The 21,169-nt window shown below is 36.0% G+C and overlaps 1 protein-coding gene across 1 annotated transcript in view; it reads right to left on the bottom strand.

The window, feature by feature from the left end:
* The window catches only part of Vps13a (vacuolar protein sorting 13 homolog A), a 268,516-nt gene that overhangs the window by 115,758 nt on the left and 131,589 nt on the right, over positions 1–21,169 (bottom strand). Inside the window, 3 exon segments of the mRNA XM_047525841.1 lie at positions 856–957; positions 1,304–1,660; positions 2,069–2,161. Coding sequence (XP_047381797.1) covers positions 856–957; positions 1,304–1,660; positions 2,069–2,161 — 552 coding nt within the window.

The raw sequence follows: 21,169 nt of genomic DNA, 5'->3' as shown, positions 1-21,169 counted from the left end.
AGACTATAAAACTGTTAGATAAATACTCCTTCCAGAAAGCAAAGGGAACTTCGTACAGACTAAAACCTAAAAGAACACAAAGGCATTATAATAGAGTAGTGAAGAATGGGAACTGCAGCTGAATTTGCATCCCATCTATTCTACTTTGCAGTTTTTATTATTTAAGGAAGTCCACTAACCAATAGTTCAGTCACAAATGTCACAAATGTTGATAAAAACTGCATCATTTTCAGTGGTGGTGGTGGGGTTGTGAGGATTAAAGCAAATATATGTTATTCAGAACAGTGCCTTGTACATAAGCAATGTTAAGCTATTTGTATTAGAAGGACAGGTGGCACTGGCTTTGGATTTGAAAAATCACATTCAGAGGTCAAACAGGGAAGCATGTGGACAAAACCACATGAGAAAACTTCAACTTTGCTATGATTAAATTAAAGTGTCTAATGTGGTATGGACATCAATTTTTGAAAACTTTTCAGACTTCAAATATACTTTGATGGGGGATGGTGATACGAAATCAGGCATGTATGTAGAGGGGCAAAAGGAATATAGAAAAATCTCTGTTTCTTCTCATGAATATAAACTGCTCAAAGAAAACAAAATCATCAGGACTGGGGTTGTGGCTCAGTGGTAGAGTGCTTGCCTACATGTGTAGGCACTGGGTTTGATTTTCAGCAGCACATATAAATATATAAAATAAAGGTCCATCGACAATTAAAAACAAATTAAAAAAGAAAAAGTCATTAAACACACACACTTTCTATATATATGTGTGTGTGTGTGTGTGTGTTATATATACGTATATATTTGTTATACAGAAATGTATACATTAAAAATATATATATATATATATACCTTGATTCCAAGATTCCACGGTCTGAAGTCTTCGGTCTGATCAATTTCTAATGGTTCAAGCAAAGGCTCCCATACGCCAAACATTTCATTATAATAATGAACCTAAAGGGAGAATTTTTTATTTTTTTTTTTAAGTGAAGCATTTTGATATTTTTAGAAAATGATCTTCCATGATGGTTCCCATAACCATATGCCTTCTGGCCATGCTATTCCTCTGCATGAAAACCATGCTGCATGTCATTCAGGAGCTTCCTACAATTATAATCCCTTCCTCAGCACCTTCCTCAGTTGGCTGGCTATCTTTATGGTTCAGATTTGCCCTTCACCATTTACTTGAGATAAAATCCTCTTTAAAAACATAATTTAAATAGCTACATAAGATTCCCCAAATATTTTATGCATAGTATTATTTGTTATTAAAAACTAGAAAAATACTACATATACTTACTTCTAGCTCAAGCTGACAGTGGAGATTTATAAGGCTACTCCAGTTTTTGCATTCCCCTGAAAAAGAAGACTTTGCTAAAAGCATAGGCACTGTTCTATGACCAACTCCAGCCTCAAGAACCAGAAAAATAGAATCAATGTTCAATTTCATCATCTCTCCTTTGGGTACCAATTCAACTGAGGGAGTTATTTTTTCAGTTTCATTTGATCCTTCAAGAAACCACATTTTTAAATTCTTTGTATCCTTCTTTTCCCATAAATGTGCTGAAGAAGAAGCCATTTCTTTTGGAGAGGTTTCTTTAGTTGTATAAAGTGCTGAAGTTATAGTAATCATGGTATTTATGATAACTGGTGAAACCTAAATGGAAAAAAATTATTTCAAAATAGATTATATCTGCTAAATAATCATAAGAAATAATATTAAACATTACTAACACAAAATAGGAGATATAATTTATTGCCTACATTAATTTTTAAATTACCAAATCTAACTACAATCTGTTAAGTATTTACATGAATCTTGTAAATTCTTAACTATCAAATGTAATTTCAACTATATGTACTATAAGAATAGTAGACACATTAATAAAAACAGGGAAATGTCAGTAATAAAACATAGGATAACATTCATTATAAAAATATTTTCAAAATCTAATTTTTATGCTTACTTAATGATTAAAAAACTTGGTATAATAATTGTTTGTTTCTATGTTTTATTAATTTTTAAAAGTATACTAAAGATTTGAGTGATTATATTTTAACCCACCTTTAGTGTAAGGGATTTTACTGATATATCAATCACTTGTGGATCTGTACCTGTCTGAGTAGACTGATAAAACAAGTCACAGGGCTGCAAAACCTATAAGAGAAAAATTATTATCACTAAATTAACATTCAGATATTAAAATATTTCTATTTAAAGATCTTCATAGTAGCGGCTGGGGAGATAGCTCAGTTGGTAGAGTGCTTGCCTTGCAAGTACAAGGCCCTGGGTTCATTCCCCAGCACCGTTAAAAAAAAAAAAAAAAAAAAAAAAAAAGGATCTTTGTAGTAATAGCTATGTTAAATAAAAAAGTAACTAAAAAAACAAGTGACTCCACACTTCTTAATCTCTAACCATTCTTTATAATAAACAAAGTAATAACAATTGTATTTGCAATAATATTAATGCAACACATTAAATAGAAATGTTGTTTCCCCAGTTTTGGCATTTATTTAATGAGGAACAGAGTTCTAGAAACCTCATACTCAATATCTATAACATGAGGATAATAATACCTATCTCAAGAACAAAAATCAAAATATTTAACAACTGGTTGGGCATGAGCACCAAAAAATCAGAACAGGGGCTGGGGTTATAGCTCAGTGGTAAAGTGCTTGCCTAGCATGTGTAACTGGGTTCGATTCTCAGCACTGCATAAAAATAAATAAAGGTATATAAAAAAATAAGAACAAATACCCATTTGATCAAAATAAGTCAGTTAATACATATACTACTGAGTATGAACTGAATAGTAGTCATTTTTACGTCTTTAGATTGCTGGCATATGTTAATGAGATCATAAGTCTTAACATAAATCTCATGACAGTCATCTGTAAGGCGGCTTTCAATGTGTGACCAATAAAATAGAGAGGTTATGCTCTCAAAGTCACTGCAGCTCCCATCACTAATGATATCTTTCTCCTCTCTGGTCACTCACTTTGGCAGAAACTATATCACAAGCAGTCCTTTGGTCTCTTGCCAAGTAAAGCTTAAGAACACTGATTTCCCAGCTGCAGTTTCATTGCAATCTTATGAGAAATCCTAAGCCTGGATCATCCAACTAAGAGGTTCCTGGATTCCTGGCCCTTGGCATTTTCATCTCATACTCCCCAGGCAAAGATATTAAATTTTTCCTATTTTACTTGCCAAGGGAATTCAATTCAGTTCCACCAGCTCACCAGTATAGCAACCCCCATCTATTTCACTATTTTGCAAAGTAGATTATATCCCAATTCTTCCCATCTTATTTCCTTCTGAGGGTTCAATAGTCACCTGAAGTGTTTTATCTGATGTGTCAGACTAAAGTGTTCATATAAGAGCATGCAAATCACTGTGAAGCAATGTGGCTGATATTATTAGGAAGAAACATATTCCTGAGAAAGATCACTTCATTCCAAGGTTCAAAGGCATGGCATTGGCATTAGCTCAGTTCAGGTAATGACCATTTTTGCTGACAGGGTCCAGAGATGGCACATGGCATCACATGGCAAAAGACAAGGAGCACACATGCCTGTCTCAACACTTCTTAAATATTCTTAAACATATGAAAAACCTAAAATAAATACTATGTATTTTACTTTACTAAAATAAAATCTTACCATAATATTTTTCCACTGTAAAAACTGAATTGAAGTTAATCTATATAAGGAAAAGCTATAAAAGACAAGGCAAACTGAAAATTTACAAATACATTAGACTTCCTAATTAATTCTGAATATAATTATAAACTAACTGAAATTTCCCTAACTGTGGTAAATAGAGTTCTGCCCTCTAGCCTGCCCAATGATTTATTTTCTCCCAAATGCAAAATATATTTACCCTCTCTGTAAAATTTACAAGTGTCTCATCGTATATCTGATTTGTATCTCTCATTGATTCAAAAGTCCAGAATCTCATCTATCTTTTATCAACACAAGATTTTAAAATGTAAATCATGTCCAGGTGCAGATGAAGTTCCTGCATATAATCCATTAAATATAGTTTTGGGAGCACAATTTCTTTCCTTCTGAAAACTATGAAATTTGAGATGAGTTACCAGTGCCCACCACTCCCAGCATTTGATGGTAGAACACACAAAGGACAATAGTTTACAGATATTATAATTCAAATGAGGAAAAAGTACAGAAAAAGGAGTCAACAGAGTCCAAAACAATCCTGAAATATACCCAGGCAAATGAGTTTCTTGATTCAGTTTCCAAACCTGGGAATAATTCTCTCTCAGTGCCACTCTGAATCTTCCTTCCTTCTTTATAAAAGATAGGGCAAATCTACAGCTGTCTAGTTTTATCCTCCTACTTCCCAACAGTAGAATTTTGGGGGTTCAGGAGTCTTCATTTGGTACTCTGTCCTTGTCAGTCTAACCTAGCAGTGTTTCAGGTAAAATAATTTTCTCAAGAACTTTGCAAGTCTTTTGTGGATTTCATGAGAATTCATTCTATTAGACAAAAGCTACATCCAAATATCTCTTTAGAAAACCATGTCCTCCTCATGAGAAGACTTGTGCTTTCTAGAGGTCCTCTGAATTAAGATGTGAAACACATCCTAATCTTGTGAAGGGGACCTCTGAGTGACTGAACACTTAATCTTTCTTAGGTTCAAGCAAAAGATACAATCAAAAATCTTTTTTTCCAGGTTATACTCTGGGCACCCATTTCTGGCTTCTAGAAGCTTTTGCCATTTGGAAAGTTGAGAATTATAAAAATCATTAAATTCTGGTTCTTTTAAACATTTTTCCCACAACTTATTTCTCTCCACCAGTATTTTATTAACAACAAAACAAACCAGGCAAGTGGCAAACTCTTTAGCTATATATACCAAAGTCTGTCTCAAGTTCCACTTTCTATGTAACCATAAGAACTCTGCAAAGTTTTTGTATCACTGTGTACCAATTTCCTCCTCCCCCAAGTTTTCAATAACATATACATTATTCTCCTTCTGAGTCCTCATTGGTAGTGTTCTCCTTCCCCACATTTCTATCAAGAGAATGCTTGACATAATTTAGACTTCCTCTATCATTATAAAAATTCCTGTAACCTCTGTCTACTGCCCAGTTCCAAAGATGCTCCCACATTTAAAATAAATTATTATAATAGCATCTTATTTATGGGGCAAAACACTACACATATTAGTTTTCTATTACTACGTAAACAAATTCCCACAAATTGAGTGGTTTAAAATAAAACAAAATTATTATTTCCTAGTATTATGGGTCAGAAATTTTGATGAAATCAAGGATAGACAGGTTATATCTTCATATGCAGGGCTGACTACGGAAAGACCTGCTTTCAACTTCCTTCAAGTTGATGGACGATTTCATTTCCTTGTAGCCCTAACACAAAGATCCCCATGTGCATTCTGTCAGCCAGGGACCACTTTCTGTTTCCTAGGATCTCACCATGTGGCCCTTTCCATGACATGGCAATTTATTCCTTCAAAATAGCAGGAGGACATCTCCGTGATGCTTCATCATACTTTTAATGTTTCACTGAGAATAATGACACTCTCATTAACTGATTAGTAACGTAACCACATCCACAGGAGGGGAAAAGACTGTGTAGAGAGAACATAAGTCAGGGGGAAGAAATCTTGTGGGCCACCTTGGAATTCTGTTTTCTACACTAACAAAGAAAAATAAATCAGGAGAAAAAAATCTAAAATCATTCACCTAAGAAATCACACAAAAAATACTATTATTAATAAGTAACACAAATAGTATGTGAATTAAAATTCAATATACTAGTGCTTTAAACTTTAAGGATAAGAAATTATAACCACATTATGATACATAACCAGATTCTCACATAAAATTTGTGTTATCTCTTCCTTTTATAGAATGTAGCTGGTTCTCATTAATAAGTATATTCATGCCAAAGCTAAAACAGTCACATTCTACATAATATAGTTCAGAGTTCAACTTCAGGTTGTAGAATACTTTCTTAAAAGGGATAATTTTCCTGCTAGTGATATTTTTGTCTCCAACTACATCCACTGTGATTTTAATGCCAAGGTGGGATTCTTGCACAGAGAGACAGGGCAGTGGGGCATTCAGCAGGAAGCAGCGTTTATTAGTGACAGCAGTGGCCCAGCCAATTGGTATCCAAAAGCTGAGAACCCAATGCAGGGGCAACTGCCTTATATCCCACTCTTGATAGTTTCTCTTTTACTTGTCAGCTTTTTATCTCCCATATAAAGTAATACACATTCTGAGTAGGTATTCTATTCCTACTGTATAGAATTGCAAGAGTGTTACAATAGAGATGTGGAATAAGCACACTGATACTGATGGTGCCATGTTATCTACCCCTTGTTCTGAAAAAGTTCAAAACACATACTTCTATTGGTTTTTCTTTCTTGCTACAGTAACACCCCACCATATTTCTCCCTTTCTTATGTAATTCTTACTGTGGTTGCTAGTAGTGCTTCTCCTTCAAAGAAGCAATCTTACAAGGTTCAACAGAACATGGACAGGTACGTAAAAAACATTCACAATAATTTCCCTACATTACAAAGACTGATATGGTGGTAGGGAGAACTGACCCAAGTTGAAGATCACGGAATAACAAGAGAAAAGATAAAATATATGAGGTAACATGATGTTGTTTAGGTAAATAAGGTGATGGAAACATGTGATCTCTAAAACACTGCTTTTCTGTACATACAGTTCCTTCTTCTAGAAATACATTCCTATGATTCCTCCTACCAAGTTTAATATCTACTCATCCTCCAGGGAACACCATGAATGTCACTTTCAGTGAAAAGACTTCCCCTCAACAGACCACCACAAAAAATAAATGCAATGCTGGTATACTACAAGACAAACTACCAACGTCATTTAACATAGTAATAGGAAAACTTCTCTTTCCTTGAAGAGTCTTGCAATTGTCACACAATGAAATTCCTCATTTATTAAAGTCTTTTCAGTTATTAAATTAGATATATAAAACTTTATATCTCAGTACACTAAAGGTTTTATACACAGAATCACAAACAAAACATATAATACCACTTTATTTGCTTCTTCTGTTTTTCCCTTCTTTCTGTATAAAAACTCCTGCTACATTGTCTCCGTTCACATTTTGAAATTGTAAACTCTTTTCTAACTTACTAATAAATCTTCATTCTCCCTGATGACTGGACTCCTGCCCCCACCATTAATGCTGATACATTCATTACTGCTGTGGATGATATACTTGACACATGCTGTTTGCTTTAAAGACAGATCTAGCTCATGGTTACTGTTTATACTGTTGATAATTGCTAAATCTACCATTACTGTTTTTTGATGCTACTTAATGTACTAGGAACTGGGTATTTACTTTAATGCTGTGTACTGTATACAACATATGATACTATTGTTTATTTTGGTCCGATCTATGAGGTGCAGGGAACCCAAAGAACACTCAAGAGTTCACAGGTTAGAGACTCTGCTGCTGAACTAAACCCAACCAAAAGAGTGCACCTGGCTCCACTCATAAACTAATGTCATGCTATACTTTAATACAAAGAATACAAGAGACCAAAACCCAAACTACTGATAAAACTATGTAATTCCCACCTCATTCAAGTTGGGGTGATCACTAATATACCAAACGACACAGTGGACACCTGCTGTTGAATTCCTGATCTAGTTCACAGGTTTTTGTTTTTCTTTTATTGGTACTAATGCTAAGGGCCAACCCCATTACTCCTATATAGGTGGTAAATACTATTACAGACATCAAAGCAGACACTGGGCATTGAACATAAAGCTTAAGACTGTTGCTGACTTTAGTGCCACTCCTCGCTCCTCCCTCCCTCTAACAGATATAGGGACACTTCGACACCACACAGAAGAGATCCTGCACCTGAGAAATACTCACATCTCAACCAAGCACCAGTAAATCTCCCTTCACACACAATCTACTCCACCTCAGCCCTGAATTGCCCTAACTAAAAGAAGAATGGAGACAAAAGCCCTAAAACAGCAACAAGGACTCCAGGAGGAACAAGCAGAGAGGGACCTCAGGTTCCACATCTTGGCATCTACTCATACATGAGAAACAGAGAGAAGTATTAGAATAAATAAGATAATTAATTACACATGAAAGGACATATACATGCAAAAAAGAGAGGGGAATCCACTTCAGTTGATGTGCATGTCCAGACCTCTGACAACATGAGGAAACCCACCCACCCAATCCCCCAACAAGGATCCCACTGAGATTGAGGTTGGCTGAAACTCCAGAGGTCATACAAAACTGGTTATAAAGAGGTTCCATGAACTAGAAAGAAGAGCTAAGGAAGGAATTAAGAAAGCAGGTACAGGAGATGAAAGGTCATTTCAATAGAGAAATAGAAAAAGTGAAGAGAAACCAGGCAGAGCCCCTAGATTCCCTGAGGATCACTGGGATAGAAGAGAACATGGAGATATAAACTAAAGCTATGAAGAATATTTTCAATGGGATAGTTACAAAGAATGTTTTCCCTATCAGAAATTAGATAAATATCCACTTACAGGAGAATGACAAGACCTGAAATACACCTATTGAAATGAGAAGCTGACCAAGACATGTCATAATCAAAATGCCTAACACAGAAAATATGCAAAGAATGTTAAAAACTACAAGAGAGAACATCAGGTCACATCTAGAGGCAAACCATTAAGACTCACTTCTGACTTCTTAGTTCAGGCTGTAAGATCAAGGAGGACCTGGAATGAGATGTTCTAAGCCCAAAAAGAAAACAACTGCCACCCAAAGTTACTGCACCCAGCAAAGCTCAGTTTCAAATTGAGGGAGAAATAAAAACTTTTCACAAGAAGAAAGAACTAAAAGAATTCATGGGCACTAAGCCAGCAATACAAAGAACACTCAAAGATAAACTTCACAAGAAATAAAAATCAATTCCCAAAGCACCCAACAGAGGAAGTTCATCCAAAGACTAATCCCCTAAATGAGAATAAAGACAGAATAAAATAGAGCAAAAAACAAATGGCAGGAAACCACAAACATACATCCATACTGATGCTGAATGTTAATGGTTTCAACTCCCCAATTAAAAGACATAGATTAGAAGAGTGGATCAAAAGACAACACCCGACCATAAGCTATTTATAAGGGACTCTTCTTATAGGCAAAGACATCCATAGGCTGAAAGTAAAAGAATGGAAAAAAATATTCCATGCATACGGACCACGAATATAAGCAGGAGTAGTTATTCTCATATCTGACAAAGCAGATTTCAAGAAAAACATTAATGAAAAGAGACAAAAAAGGCCACTACATCCTACTAAAGGGAAGAATCCAACAAGAATATTTAACAATGATAAACATTCATGCCCCAAATGTCAATGCACTCAACTACATGGAAAAAAGTACTCCATGACGTTAAATCCCCATAGACCCTAACACAATAATGCATGGTGATTTCAATACACCCTTATCATCAATGGACAATCATCAAAACATAAAATCAGTAAAGATATCTGTGACCCATATAACACTATAAATCAAATGGACATCTATAGAATATTTCACTCCAAAAGATGAATTTACCTTCTTCTCAGCTGTGCATTGTACTTTTTCCAAAATAGATCATATATGAGGTCACTGCTTGACTGTATTTTCTATTAGCTAGTAGAAAAAAAATTGATATGTTCCCTTCTATCCTACTAGATCAAAATTTTATGAAACCAGAAATCACCACCAAGAAAAATAATAGAAACCATATAAATACATGGAGATTGAACAATACTCTTGCAAATGAAGAATGGGTGAAAGATGAAACGTGACTAAAAATCAAGAAATTCTTAGAAATAAATAAGAAGAGATATATCAAAATCTCTGGGACTGTGTAAGAGCAGTTCTAAGATGAAAATTTATAGCCAGGAGCGACTACTTTAAAAAATTAGATCCCTAGTAAATAAGGTTATGCTCTACCTCAAGGTCTGAGGAAAAGAACAACAAACTAACCCTCAAACCAGTACAGGATAGGAAATAATTAATATCGAAGCTAAAAATCAATGAAATTGAGAATAAGAATATAATACCCATGAGCAATGCAACGAAGAGTGGGTTCTTCAAAAAGATAAGATTGACAAACCCTTAGCCAAGGTAATCAAAGGAAAGAGTAAGAAGACCCAAATCAACAAGTTCACAGATGAAACAGGAGACATCACCACAGACTCTTCTGAAATCCTAAGGATTATCATAACCTATTTTGAAAATTTATACTCCAGTAAACTGGAAAAGCTGGAAGACAAATTTCTAGACACATATGACCTGCCCAATGTGAATCAGGAAGACAGAGAAAACCCAAACAGACAGTATCAGGAAATGAAATTGAAACAGCAGTTCAAAGCCTTCCTAAAGAGAAAAGCCCAGGACCTCAGCTGAGATCACCAGACCTTTACAGAAGGACTAACACCAGTCTTTCTCAAATTATTCCATAATATTGAAAGGGAGGGAACATGCCCAAATACATTTTATGAAGCCAGTATAACCCTAATACCAAAACCACACAAAGGTGCATCAAGGAAAGAAAAATATAGACGAATATCCCTGAGGACTATAGATGCAGAACTCCTTAATAAAACAGAATAAAATAGAAGGGAAGAAAATCTTGACCAGGAACTACTCTGATAGGGGATCAATATCCAGACTATACGAAGATCTCGAAAAACTTAACACCAAAAAACCAGTAGCAATAACAAAAACAAAAGCAAAAAAAACCCCAAACCAACACAAAATTCTAATGACCCAATATATAAATGGGCAAAAGAACTAAAGAGAAACTTCTCAAAAGAAGAAACAAACTCTATTCAAACACACATCAAAAAGACAATACACCCTGATCAAGTGAGTTTCATTCCTAGGATGCAAGGTTGGTTCAACATATGCAAACCAATAAAACTAATTTGCCACTTAAAGAGAATTAATGATAAGAATCACATGATCATCTCAATAGATGCAGGGCAGGCCTTTGATAAAATCCAGCACTCATTCATATCAAACATGCTGAAGAAGCTAGAGATAGATATCTTAAAGGCCATCTGTGACAAACCCAAAGCCAAAGTCAGGCTGAATGCAGAGAAACTAAAATCATTTCCTCTAAAATCAGGAATAAGACAAGGCTGTCCATTCTCACCACTCCTATTCAATACAGTTCTTGAAACATTAGCCAGAGAGATAAGGCAAGAAAAGAAAATCAAAGGGATACAGATAGCAAAGAAGAGGTCAAACTATCTCTGTTTGCCGATGATACAATCCTATACCTAGAAGACCCAAAAAACTACACCAGAAGACTTCTGGAGCTTACAAATGAGTTTAGCAGAGTAGCAGGATACACGATCAACACCCATAAATCATTATCTTTCTCATACTCGAACAGTGATTCAGCTGAATCAATGTTTCCTATGGAAATCAGGAAAACCATCCCATTCACAATAACCTCAAAAAACATAAAATATTTGGGAATTAATCTAAACAAGGAGGTAAAAGAGCTCTACAATGAAAATTATAGAACATTGAGGAAAGAAACTGAAGAAGATCTTAGAAGATGAAAAGACATCCCATGTTTTTGGATAGGCAGAATTAACATTGTCAAAGTGGCCATATTCCCCAGAAGCAATATACAGATTCAATGCAATCCCCATCAAAATACCAATGGCATTCTTCACAAAATTAGAAAAAAATAATTCTTAAATTCATTTGGAAGCATAAGAGACCCGGAATAACCAAAGCCATACTAAGCAAGAAAAGCAAAGTACGAGGCATCACAATACCTGATCGGAAATTATACTACAGAGCTATATTAACAAAAACAGCACAGACTGGCATCAAGATACACATGAACAGAAGATACAGAGACAAATCCACATTCCTTGTGATATTTAACAAAGGTGCAAAAAATATATTTTGTAGAAAAGACACCCTTTTTAACAACTGGTGCTGGGAAAACAGTATTAACTCTATGTAGAAAAATGAAACTAGACCTCTATCCCTCACCCTGAACAAAACTCAAAGGAAATGGATCAAAGACTAAGGAGTTAAGCCAGAAACTTTACAACTGCTAGAAGGCAACATAGGGTCAACACTCCATCGCATAGGTGCTGGCACCGACTTCCTTAATAAATCCCCAAAGTACAAAAAATAAAACCAAGAATCAGTAAGTGCGATGCCATCAAACTAAAAAGCTTCTGCACAGCAAAGGAAATGATTAAGAGCATGAAAAGAGGGCCTACGGATGGACAAAAATCTTGGCCAGCTGCTCCTCTGATAGGGGATTAATGTCCAAAATATACTCAAATGATCTCTAAAAACTTAACACCAAAAAATCAAATAACCCAATCAATAAATGGGCAGAAGTTCTAAGGAGAAACTTCTCAAAAGAAATACAAATGGTCAACAAGTATATGAAAAAGTGTTCAACATCTCTAGCAATCAGGGAAATGCAAATCAAATCTACACCAAGATCTCATCCAACTCTAGTCAAAATGGCAACAGAGAAGAATACAGACAGTAATAAATGCTGATGAGGTTGTGGGGAAAAGGTACACTTGTACCTTGTTGATGGGACTTCTGACAAATACACCCACCCACTCTGACAAGAAATAGGGAGGTGCCTCAAAAAACTAGGGATGGAACCACCGTATGTTCCAGGTATCCCACTCCTTGATATTTCCCTAAAAGATCTAAAATAAGTGTACTACAGTGATATTGCCACATCAATGTTTATAGCAATACAATTCACAATAGCTAAATTATGGAATCAACCCAGATTCCTGTCAATAGATGAATGGATTAAGAAATTCAGTGTGTGTCTATATTTGTGTACACACACAAACACACACACAATGGAGTCTACTCATTCATATTTAATAAAATATGGAATTTGCTGGAGTATGGGTACAAATGGAGAACGTAATGCCAAGTGAAATTAGCACATACAACAGGGTACTTCACCTTTATGCATAGGTAGAAAGAAATTTAAATTGATAGATGAACGAAAGGAAGTCTAATAGACTAAAGGAAGGAGAATGAGAAAGGGGAGAGATGATAGGAGGCAAAAGGGCGAGCAGAAATGAAGGGAATCATGAACTGAAATCAAATTCCATTCATGTATGTTAATCAGGATAAACCCAAATATTATATATAACTATAAATCTCTGGGAAAAAAAAAAAGAAACTCCCAAAAAAGTCTCTGAAGAGTACAGATAATGTGAACATGATGAATGAAATTGACCTAAATAAAAATCTGCTCTGAACAACAAAATGCATTATTTTCATAAAAATAAAATCAACCATGTCCTTGAATAAAATAAGTTCCAAGAAAATTCAAAGAATTAAAATTGGAGTATGGAAATAGACCACAGTTAATTTAAAGTACATATTGATAATAAAATGACAACTTGTAAACTTCCAAATATTCAGAAGTCAAGCAAAACTCTTATCTCATGAGTAAAAATAAGAAGAGTAATGAGAAAATGTAAGATATCAAAACTAGCGGTAGAGGCCAGAGGTATATCTCCATGGTAGAGAATGTGGTTAGTATCTGTAAGGTTTTGGTTGCAATATTCAGCACTATAAAAACCCTAGGAGGTTTTCAAGATGGCGGACTAGAGGATGGCTGCATTTCATGTTGCTCCAGGACTCAGGATTCAAGAAGATGAGGTTTTAAGAGACTTGGAACCAACTCAAAGCCGCCGGATGAGTCTCTCCCATTGGAGAGGCACCCCAGATGTGGCGTTCCCGGTTGCAGTAGTCCCGCAACACAGCGAACTTTATGAAGTTGAGTTGCCCAACAAGACACTCCTCCACCCTGCTGGAGCGGTGAACTCCGAAAAATGGGAGCATTGTAGAGGAGGGCCACTCAGCAAAATGCCTGGACTCGAAGCGACCTGCACTGGGGCTCCAGACGGCTGCTCGAAGGAGGAAGTGCGCAGCGAGTCGCTTGGACTCGGAGTGACTGCACCGGGTCTCAAGGTGGCTGCTAGGAGAAGGGGCCACACCGTCAGACAATTAGGTGCAGAGCAAGGTCCTAGGACCTAGGCGGCTTCTTGGTGGAGGAGCCGCACAGAGAGACGCTTAGGGGCGTGAAGGTTCCAGGACTGTGGGCAGCTTCTCTCAGGAGGGGCAGCCTAGGGAGACTCTTCGGCACAGGGTGAGGCTCCCAGGCCTAGGAGGTAGGTCTGGGCCCCTGGGAACGTTGCAGAGGAAGGCAGCCCAGCCCAGGCACTAGTTGTGGATCGAGGGGAACTTCTAGGAGGGGAGCTGACCACCGAGACATCCCCATCGGGTGAGTCTTCCCTGCCGGGTGAGGTTTTCCCACAAGGATGGTAAAACCAGAGACACAGGCCCAAACAGGCATTGCCTCAGCCCGCAGTCTAGTTCCTCTTTGGATGACCACTGGTCAACAAGTGGAGGTGCCTCTGTCCACTAGCAGGGAATATACCCCACCTGAGGGTCACCAACCCTAGAGAGGCAGCTTCCTTGGGGAGCACCGCATTACCAACTTCCTCCAAGATTTCAGTCTACTGAAGGCTAGGAGGTCATATACTAGAAATCTTCAGGGACACTATAAGTCGATAGAGGAAATCTGCAATATCTTAATGGTCCACTGATACCTGAACAATATGAGAAAACAAGGGAAGAAAAGGCCCCAAACAAATCTAGATGTTACATTAATAAAATCCAATGACAGCATGGCAGAAGAAATGACAGAAAGGGAGTTCAGAATGTACATAATTAAAATGATCAGGGAAGCAAACAATGAGATGAAAGAGCAAATGCAGGCACTGAATGATGAGATGAAAGAGCAAATGCATGCACTGAATGATCGCACCAATCGACAGTTAAAAGAGCAAATACAGGAAGCAAAAGATCATTTCAATAAAGAGTTAGAGATACTGAAAATAAAAAACAAACAGAAATCCTTGAAATGAAGGAAACAATAAACCAAATTAAAAACTCCATAGAAAGCATAACCAATAGGATAGAACACCTGGAAGACAGAACCTCAAATATTGAAGAAAAAATATTTAATCTTGAAAACCAAGTTGACCAAACAGAGAAGATGGCAAGAAAATCATGAACAGAATCTCCAAGAACTATGGGATATCATGAAAAGGCCAAATTTGAGAATCATTGGGATTGAGGAAGGCTTAGAGAAACAAACCAAAGGAATGAACAATCTATTCAATGAAATATATCAGAAAATTTCCCAAATATGAAGAATGAAATGGAAAACCAAGTAAAAGAGGCTTATAGAACTTCAAATACACAAAATTACAACAGACCCACACCAAGGCACATTATAATGAAAATACCTAACATACAAAATAAAGACAGAATTTTAAGTCTGCGAGAGAAAAGAACCAAATTACATTCAGGGAGAAACCAATATGGATATCAGCAGATTTTTCAATCCAGAACCTAAAAGCTAGAAGGGCCTGTAACAACACATTTCAAGCCTTGATAGAAAACGGATGCCAATCAAGAATCTTACACCCAGCAACACTTACCTTCAGATTTGACAATGAAATAAAATTCTTCCATGATAAACAAAAGCTAAAAGAATTTACAAAAAGAAAGCCAGCATTACAGAACATCTCAGCAAATATTCCATGAGGAAGAGATGAAAAACAACGATGTAAATCAGCAAAGGGAGGAACTACCCTAAAGGAACAACCAAATAAAGGAGAAATCAAGTCATGTCAAAAAAAATCATAAGCCAAATGACTGGGAATACAAATCATATCTCAATAATAACCTTGAATATTAATGGCCTGAATTCATCAATCAAAAGACATAGACTGGCAGATTGGATTAAAAAGAAAGATCCAACAATATGTTGCCTGCAAGAGACTCATCTCATAGAAAGAGATACACACAGACTACAGGTGAAAGGATGGGGAAAAACATACGATGCACATGGACTCAGCAAAAGGCTGGGATATCCATCCTCATTTCAGATAATGTGAACGTCAAGCCAAAGTTAGTCAGAAGGGATGAAGAAGAACATTTCATAATGCTTAAGGGAAGCATAAATCTGCAAGACATAACGATCATAAATATCTATGCCCCAAACAGTAGCTCATCCATGTACGTCAAACAAATCCTCCTCAATTTCAGAAACCAAATAGACCACAACACAATAATACTAGGTGATTTTAACATACCTCTCTCACCACTGGACAGATCTTCCAAACAAAAATTGAACAAAGAAACCATAGATCTCAATAACACAATCAATAATTTAGACTTAACAGACATTTATAGAATATACCATCCAACCAAGAGCGAATACACTTTCTTCTCAGCAGCACATGGATCCTTCTCTAAAATAGACCATATATCATGCCACAAAGCTAAAGTTAGCAAATACAAGAAGATAGAGACACTACCTTGTATTCTATCAGATCATAATGGATTGAAATTAGAAATAAATGAAAGAGTAAAAAACAGAAACTACTCCAACACCTGGAGATTGAACAATATGCTATTGTATGATGAATGGATAACAGAAGATATTAGGAAGGAAATTTAAAAATTCTTAGAGGTAAATGAGAACAAAGAAACATCATATCAAAATCTCTGGGACACTATGAAAGCAGTACTTAGAGGAAAATTTATGTCATGGAGCGCATTTAATAAAAGAAGTAAAACTCAACAAATCAACGACCTAACACTACAGCTCAAAGCCCTAGAAAAAGAAGAACAGACCAACATCAAAAGTAGTAGAAGACAGGAAATAGTTTAACTCAGAGCTGAAATCAACGAAATTGAAACAAAAGAAACAATACAAAAAATTGACAAAATAAATAGTTGGTTCTTCGAAAAAATAAACAAAATTGATAAACCCTTAGCCACACTAACGAAGAGAAGGAGATAGAAAACTCAAATTACTAAAATTCGGAATGAACAAGGAAATATCACAACAGACATGAGTGAAATACAAAACATAATTAGAAGCTATTTTGAAAATCTATACTCCAACAAAATAGAAAATTTCAAAGACATCAACAGGTTTCTAGAGACATAAGAATTACCTAAACTGAATCAGGAGGACATTCACAATTTAAATAGACCAATTTCAAGTAATGAAATAGAAGAAGTCATCAAAAGCCTACCAACAAAGAAAAGTCCAGGACCAGATGGGTTCTCAGCCGAGTTCTACAAAACCTTTAAAAAAGAGCTCATTCTAATACTTCTCAAAGTATTCCATGAAATAGAAGAGCAGGGAACACTCCCAAACTCATTCTATGAAGCCAATATTACCCTGATAACTAAACCAGACAGAGACACATCGAGGAAAGAAAATTTCAGACCAATATCCTTCATGAATATCGATACAAAAATTTTCAACTAAATTTTAGCAAATCACATACAAAAATATATTAAAAAGATAGTGCACCATGATCAAGTGGGTTTTATCCCAGGGATGCAAGGTTGGTTCAACATCCGGAAATCAATGTCATTCACCATATCAACAGACTTAAAGTCAAGAATCACATGATTATTTCAATAGATGCAGAAAAAGCATTTGATAAAATACAGCACCCCTTCATGCTCAAAACACTAGAAAATATAGGGATAGTGGGAACATTCCTTAACATTGTAAAGGCCATATACGCAAAGCCCATGGCTAATATCATTCTAAATGGTGAAAAACTGAAAGCATTCCCCCTAAAAACTGGAACAAGGCAGGGATGCCCTCTTTTACCACTTCTATTCAACATTGTCCCTGAAACTCTAGCCAGAGCAATTAGACAGACCAAAGAAATTAAAGGGATACAAACAGGAAAGAAGACTCAACTATCCCTATCTGCTGATGACATGATTATATACTTAGAGGAACCAGGAAATTCCACCAGAAAACTTTAGAAATCATAAGCGAATTCAGTAAAGTAGCAGGATATAAGATCAATGCACATAAATCTAATGCATTTTATATGTAAGTGATGAATCTTTGGAAATAGAAATTAGGAAAACTACCCATTCACAATAACCTCAAAAAAATAAAATACTTGGGAATCAATCTCACAAAAGAGGTGAAAGACCTCTACAATGAGAACTACAGAACACTAAAGAAAGAAATTAAAGAAAACCTTAGAAGATGGAAAGATCTCCCATGTTCCTGGATAGGCAGAATTAATATTGTCAAAATGGCCATACTACCAAAAGTGCTATACAGATTCAATGCAATTCCAATTAAAATCCCAATGACGTACCTCATAGATATAGAGCAAGCAATCATGAAATTCATCTGGAAGAATAAGAAACCCAGAATAGCTAAAGCAATCCTTCACAGGAAAAGTGAAGAGGGGGTATCGCAATACCAGAACTTCACCTATACTACAAAGCAAAAACGGCAAGGTATTGGTACCAAAATAGACAGGTAGATCAGTGGTATAGAATAGAGGACATGGACACAAACCCAAATAAATACAATTTTCTCATACTAGACAAAGGGGCCAAAAATATGCAATGGAGAAAAGATAGCCTCTTCAACAAATGGTGCTGGGAAAATTGGAAATCCATATGCAGCAGAATGAAACTAAACCCATATCTCTCACCCTGCACAAAATTAAACTCAAAATGGATCAAGACCTTGGAATCAGACCAGAGATGCTGCATCTTGTAGAAGAAAACGTAGGTCCAAATCTTTAACATGTCGGCCTAGGATCAGACTTCCTCAACAGGAGTCCCATAGTACAAGAAATAAAAGCAAGAATCAATAACTGGGAGAGATTCAAACTAAAAAGCTTTCTCTCAGCAAAGGAAACTATCAGCAATGTGAAGAAAGAGCCTATAGAGTGGGAGAAAATCTTTGCCACTTATACTTCAGGTAGAGCACTAATCTCCAGAATCTAAAAAGAACTCAGAAAGCTCTACACCAAGAATACAAAAAACCCAATCAACAAATGGGCTAAGGATATGAACAGACACTTCACAGAAGAAGATCTACAAGCAATCAACAAACATATGAAGAAATGTTCAACATCTCTAGTAATAAGAGAAATACAAATCAAAACCACCCTAAGATTCCATCTCACCCCAATTAGAAAGGTGATTATCAAGAATACAAGCAACAGCAGGTGCTGGAGAGGATGTGGAGAAAAAGGTACACTCATACATTGCTGGTGGGGTTGCAAATTAGTGCAGCCACTCTGGAAAGCAGTGTGGAGATTCCTTAGAAAACTTGGAGTGCACCCACCATTTGACCCAGTTATCCCACTCCTTGGCCTATACCCAAAGGACTTAAAATCAGCATACTACAGAGATGCAGCCACATCAATGTTCATAGCTGCTCAATTCACAATAGCCAGATTGTGGAACTAACCTAGATGTCCTTCAATAGATGAATGGATAAGAAACTGTGGTGTGTGTGTGTGTGTGTGTGTGTGTGTGTGTGTGTGTATATATATATATATATATATATATATATATAAATAAAAGAACATTACTCAGCCATAAAGAATAAAAAAATTATGGCATTTGCAGGCAAATGGATGAAATTGGAGAATATCATGCTAAGTGAGATAAGCCAATCTCAAAAATCCAAAGGACGAATGATCTCCCTGATCAGAGGATGATGACACATAGTGGGTGGTGGGAAGGAGGTAAGAATGGAGGAAAGAGGAACTCTATAGAGGGGGTGGGAGGGGCGGGTGGGGGAGGAAAAAATAACAGAATGAATCAAACACTATTATCCTATGTCAAAGTATGTCTACACAAATGGTATGCCTTTACTTCATGTACAAATAGAGAAAACAGTATGTATCCCATTTGTGTACGATAAAAATAAATTAAACAAATATTATATATGGGTAATTCTGAGTTTATATATAAAAAAAAAAGTCTTAAAAAGGTCCTAAAAAAAAAAAAAGGCTGAAAATCAATTAGCTAAGCACCCATCAAGAAGTTAGGGAATGGTGTATAGCTCAGATGAAGAACTCCTGTTTAGCATTCATGAGGCCCTGGACTGAATCACCAGAATTGAAAGCAAAAGAAGAAAATCTAGGGAAATAATAATTTATCTCAAGGAAATAGAAGAAAACAATAGAAATAATAAAATAGAAAACAAATGTAAAAAGAAATGAATTAAGCAAATAACATCAATTATTTGGAAAGACTACATTTGTTGGGCTCTCTTAAAATTGTGGGTTGACTTATGAATAAAATGTGACCAAAGGATTGTGAGCAAAGTAGTATGTGCAGTTCCTGGGTAATGAATGAAAAAAGGTACCCCTTTGACCTTTGTTCTCTCCTTACTCCTTACTAACACTACTCATTCTGAAGAAGCTATAAAGTGAATATGCTATAAATTCTTCAAAGAAGCAAGTTAGATCCCAGGAATAACTAAACAAGATGAGAAGAGCCCAGTTTCTCTACATTGTATCATAACCATTATACTATTTTCCTAGAAACAGAAATGCACTTCTACCATGCTTTAGACATTGTGAGCAAGCAGGGAAGAGACTCTTGGTACAGTAGCCTACTTTATATCCTAACTGTTACAAAATTTTACACTTAGAAGTTGGCAAAGTCAAAATATCAATATGACTGACACTCCTGCAAAGCAAAAAAATAAACCAGTCTGACTGATTTAGCAACTGGATGGACAAAGAATATTATAAAGATAAAGCCTGTAACCCTAAGTTTTATAGTAAAATATTTGATAAAACCACTACAATGAGATCTAGGGAAGGCAGTCCATGAGTTTTAAAAATGCTTAAATTATCCTGCCAGACAGATTTGAAATATTTAGAATGTTGCTGTGAATTAGCTCCTTCTTTTTGTTATTTGCCAAGTCCTATAAGAGAAAGGAAAACATGCAAGCACTGAAGAGATTGAAACTCTGAACAGGAGACTCAGCAAAACGAAGTCTGTGGCTCCTACTCTTTCTCGTTAATTTTTTGTTACAGAAAGACATGGAAACCTGAAATAACAACAGATTATAGATGTTGTCCCCTGCCAACCCATTGTTAAAGTAGCCTTACTAAACTGGGGACCAACAGAGGAAAGGCAAAACACAGAGATGTATAAATAACACTTTCTAGTCAAAAAAAAAAAAAAAAAACCCAGAATTTGGCATATGAAGGCTTGCTACTACTCAATTATTAAA

This window comes from Sciurus carolinensis, chromosome 14 (genome assembly GCF_902686445.1).
Source record: "Sciurus carolinensis chromosome 14, mSciCar1.2, whole genome shotgun sequence".
In the NCBI taxonomy this organism is placed as follows: domain Eukaryota; kingdom Metazoa; phylum Chordata; class Mammalia; order Rodentia; family Sciuridae; genus Sciurus; species Sciurus carolinensis.
This window is presented reverse-complemented; position numbering and strand designations above follow the sequence as displayed.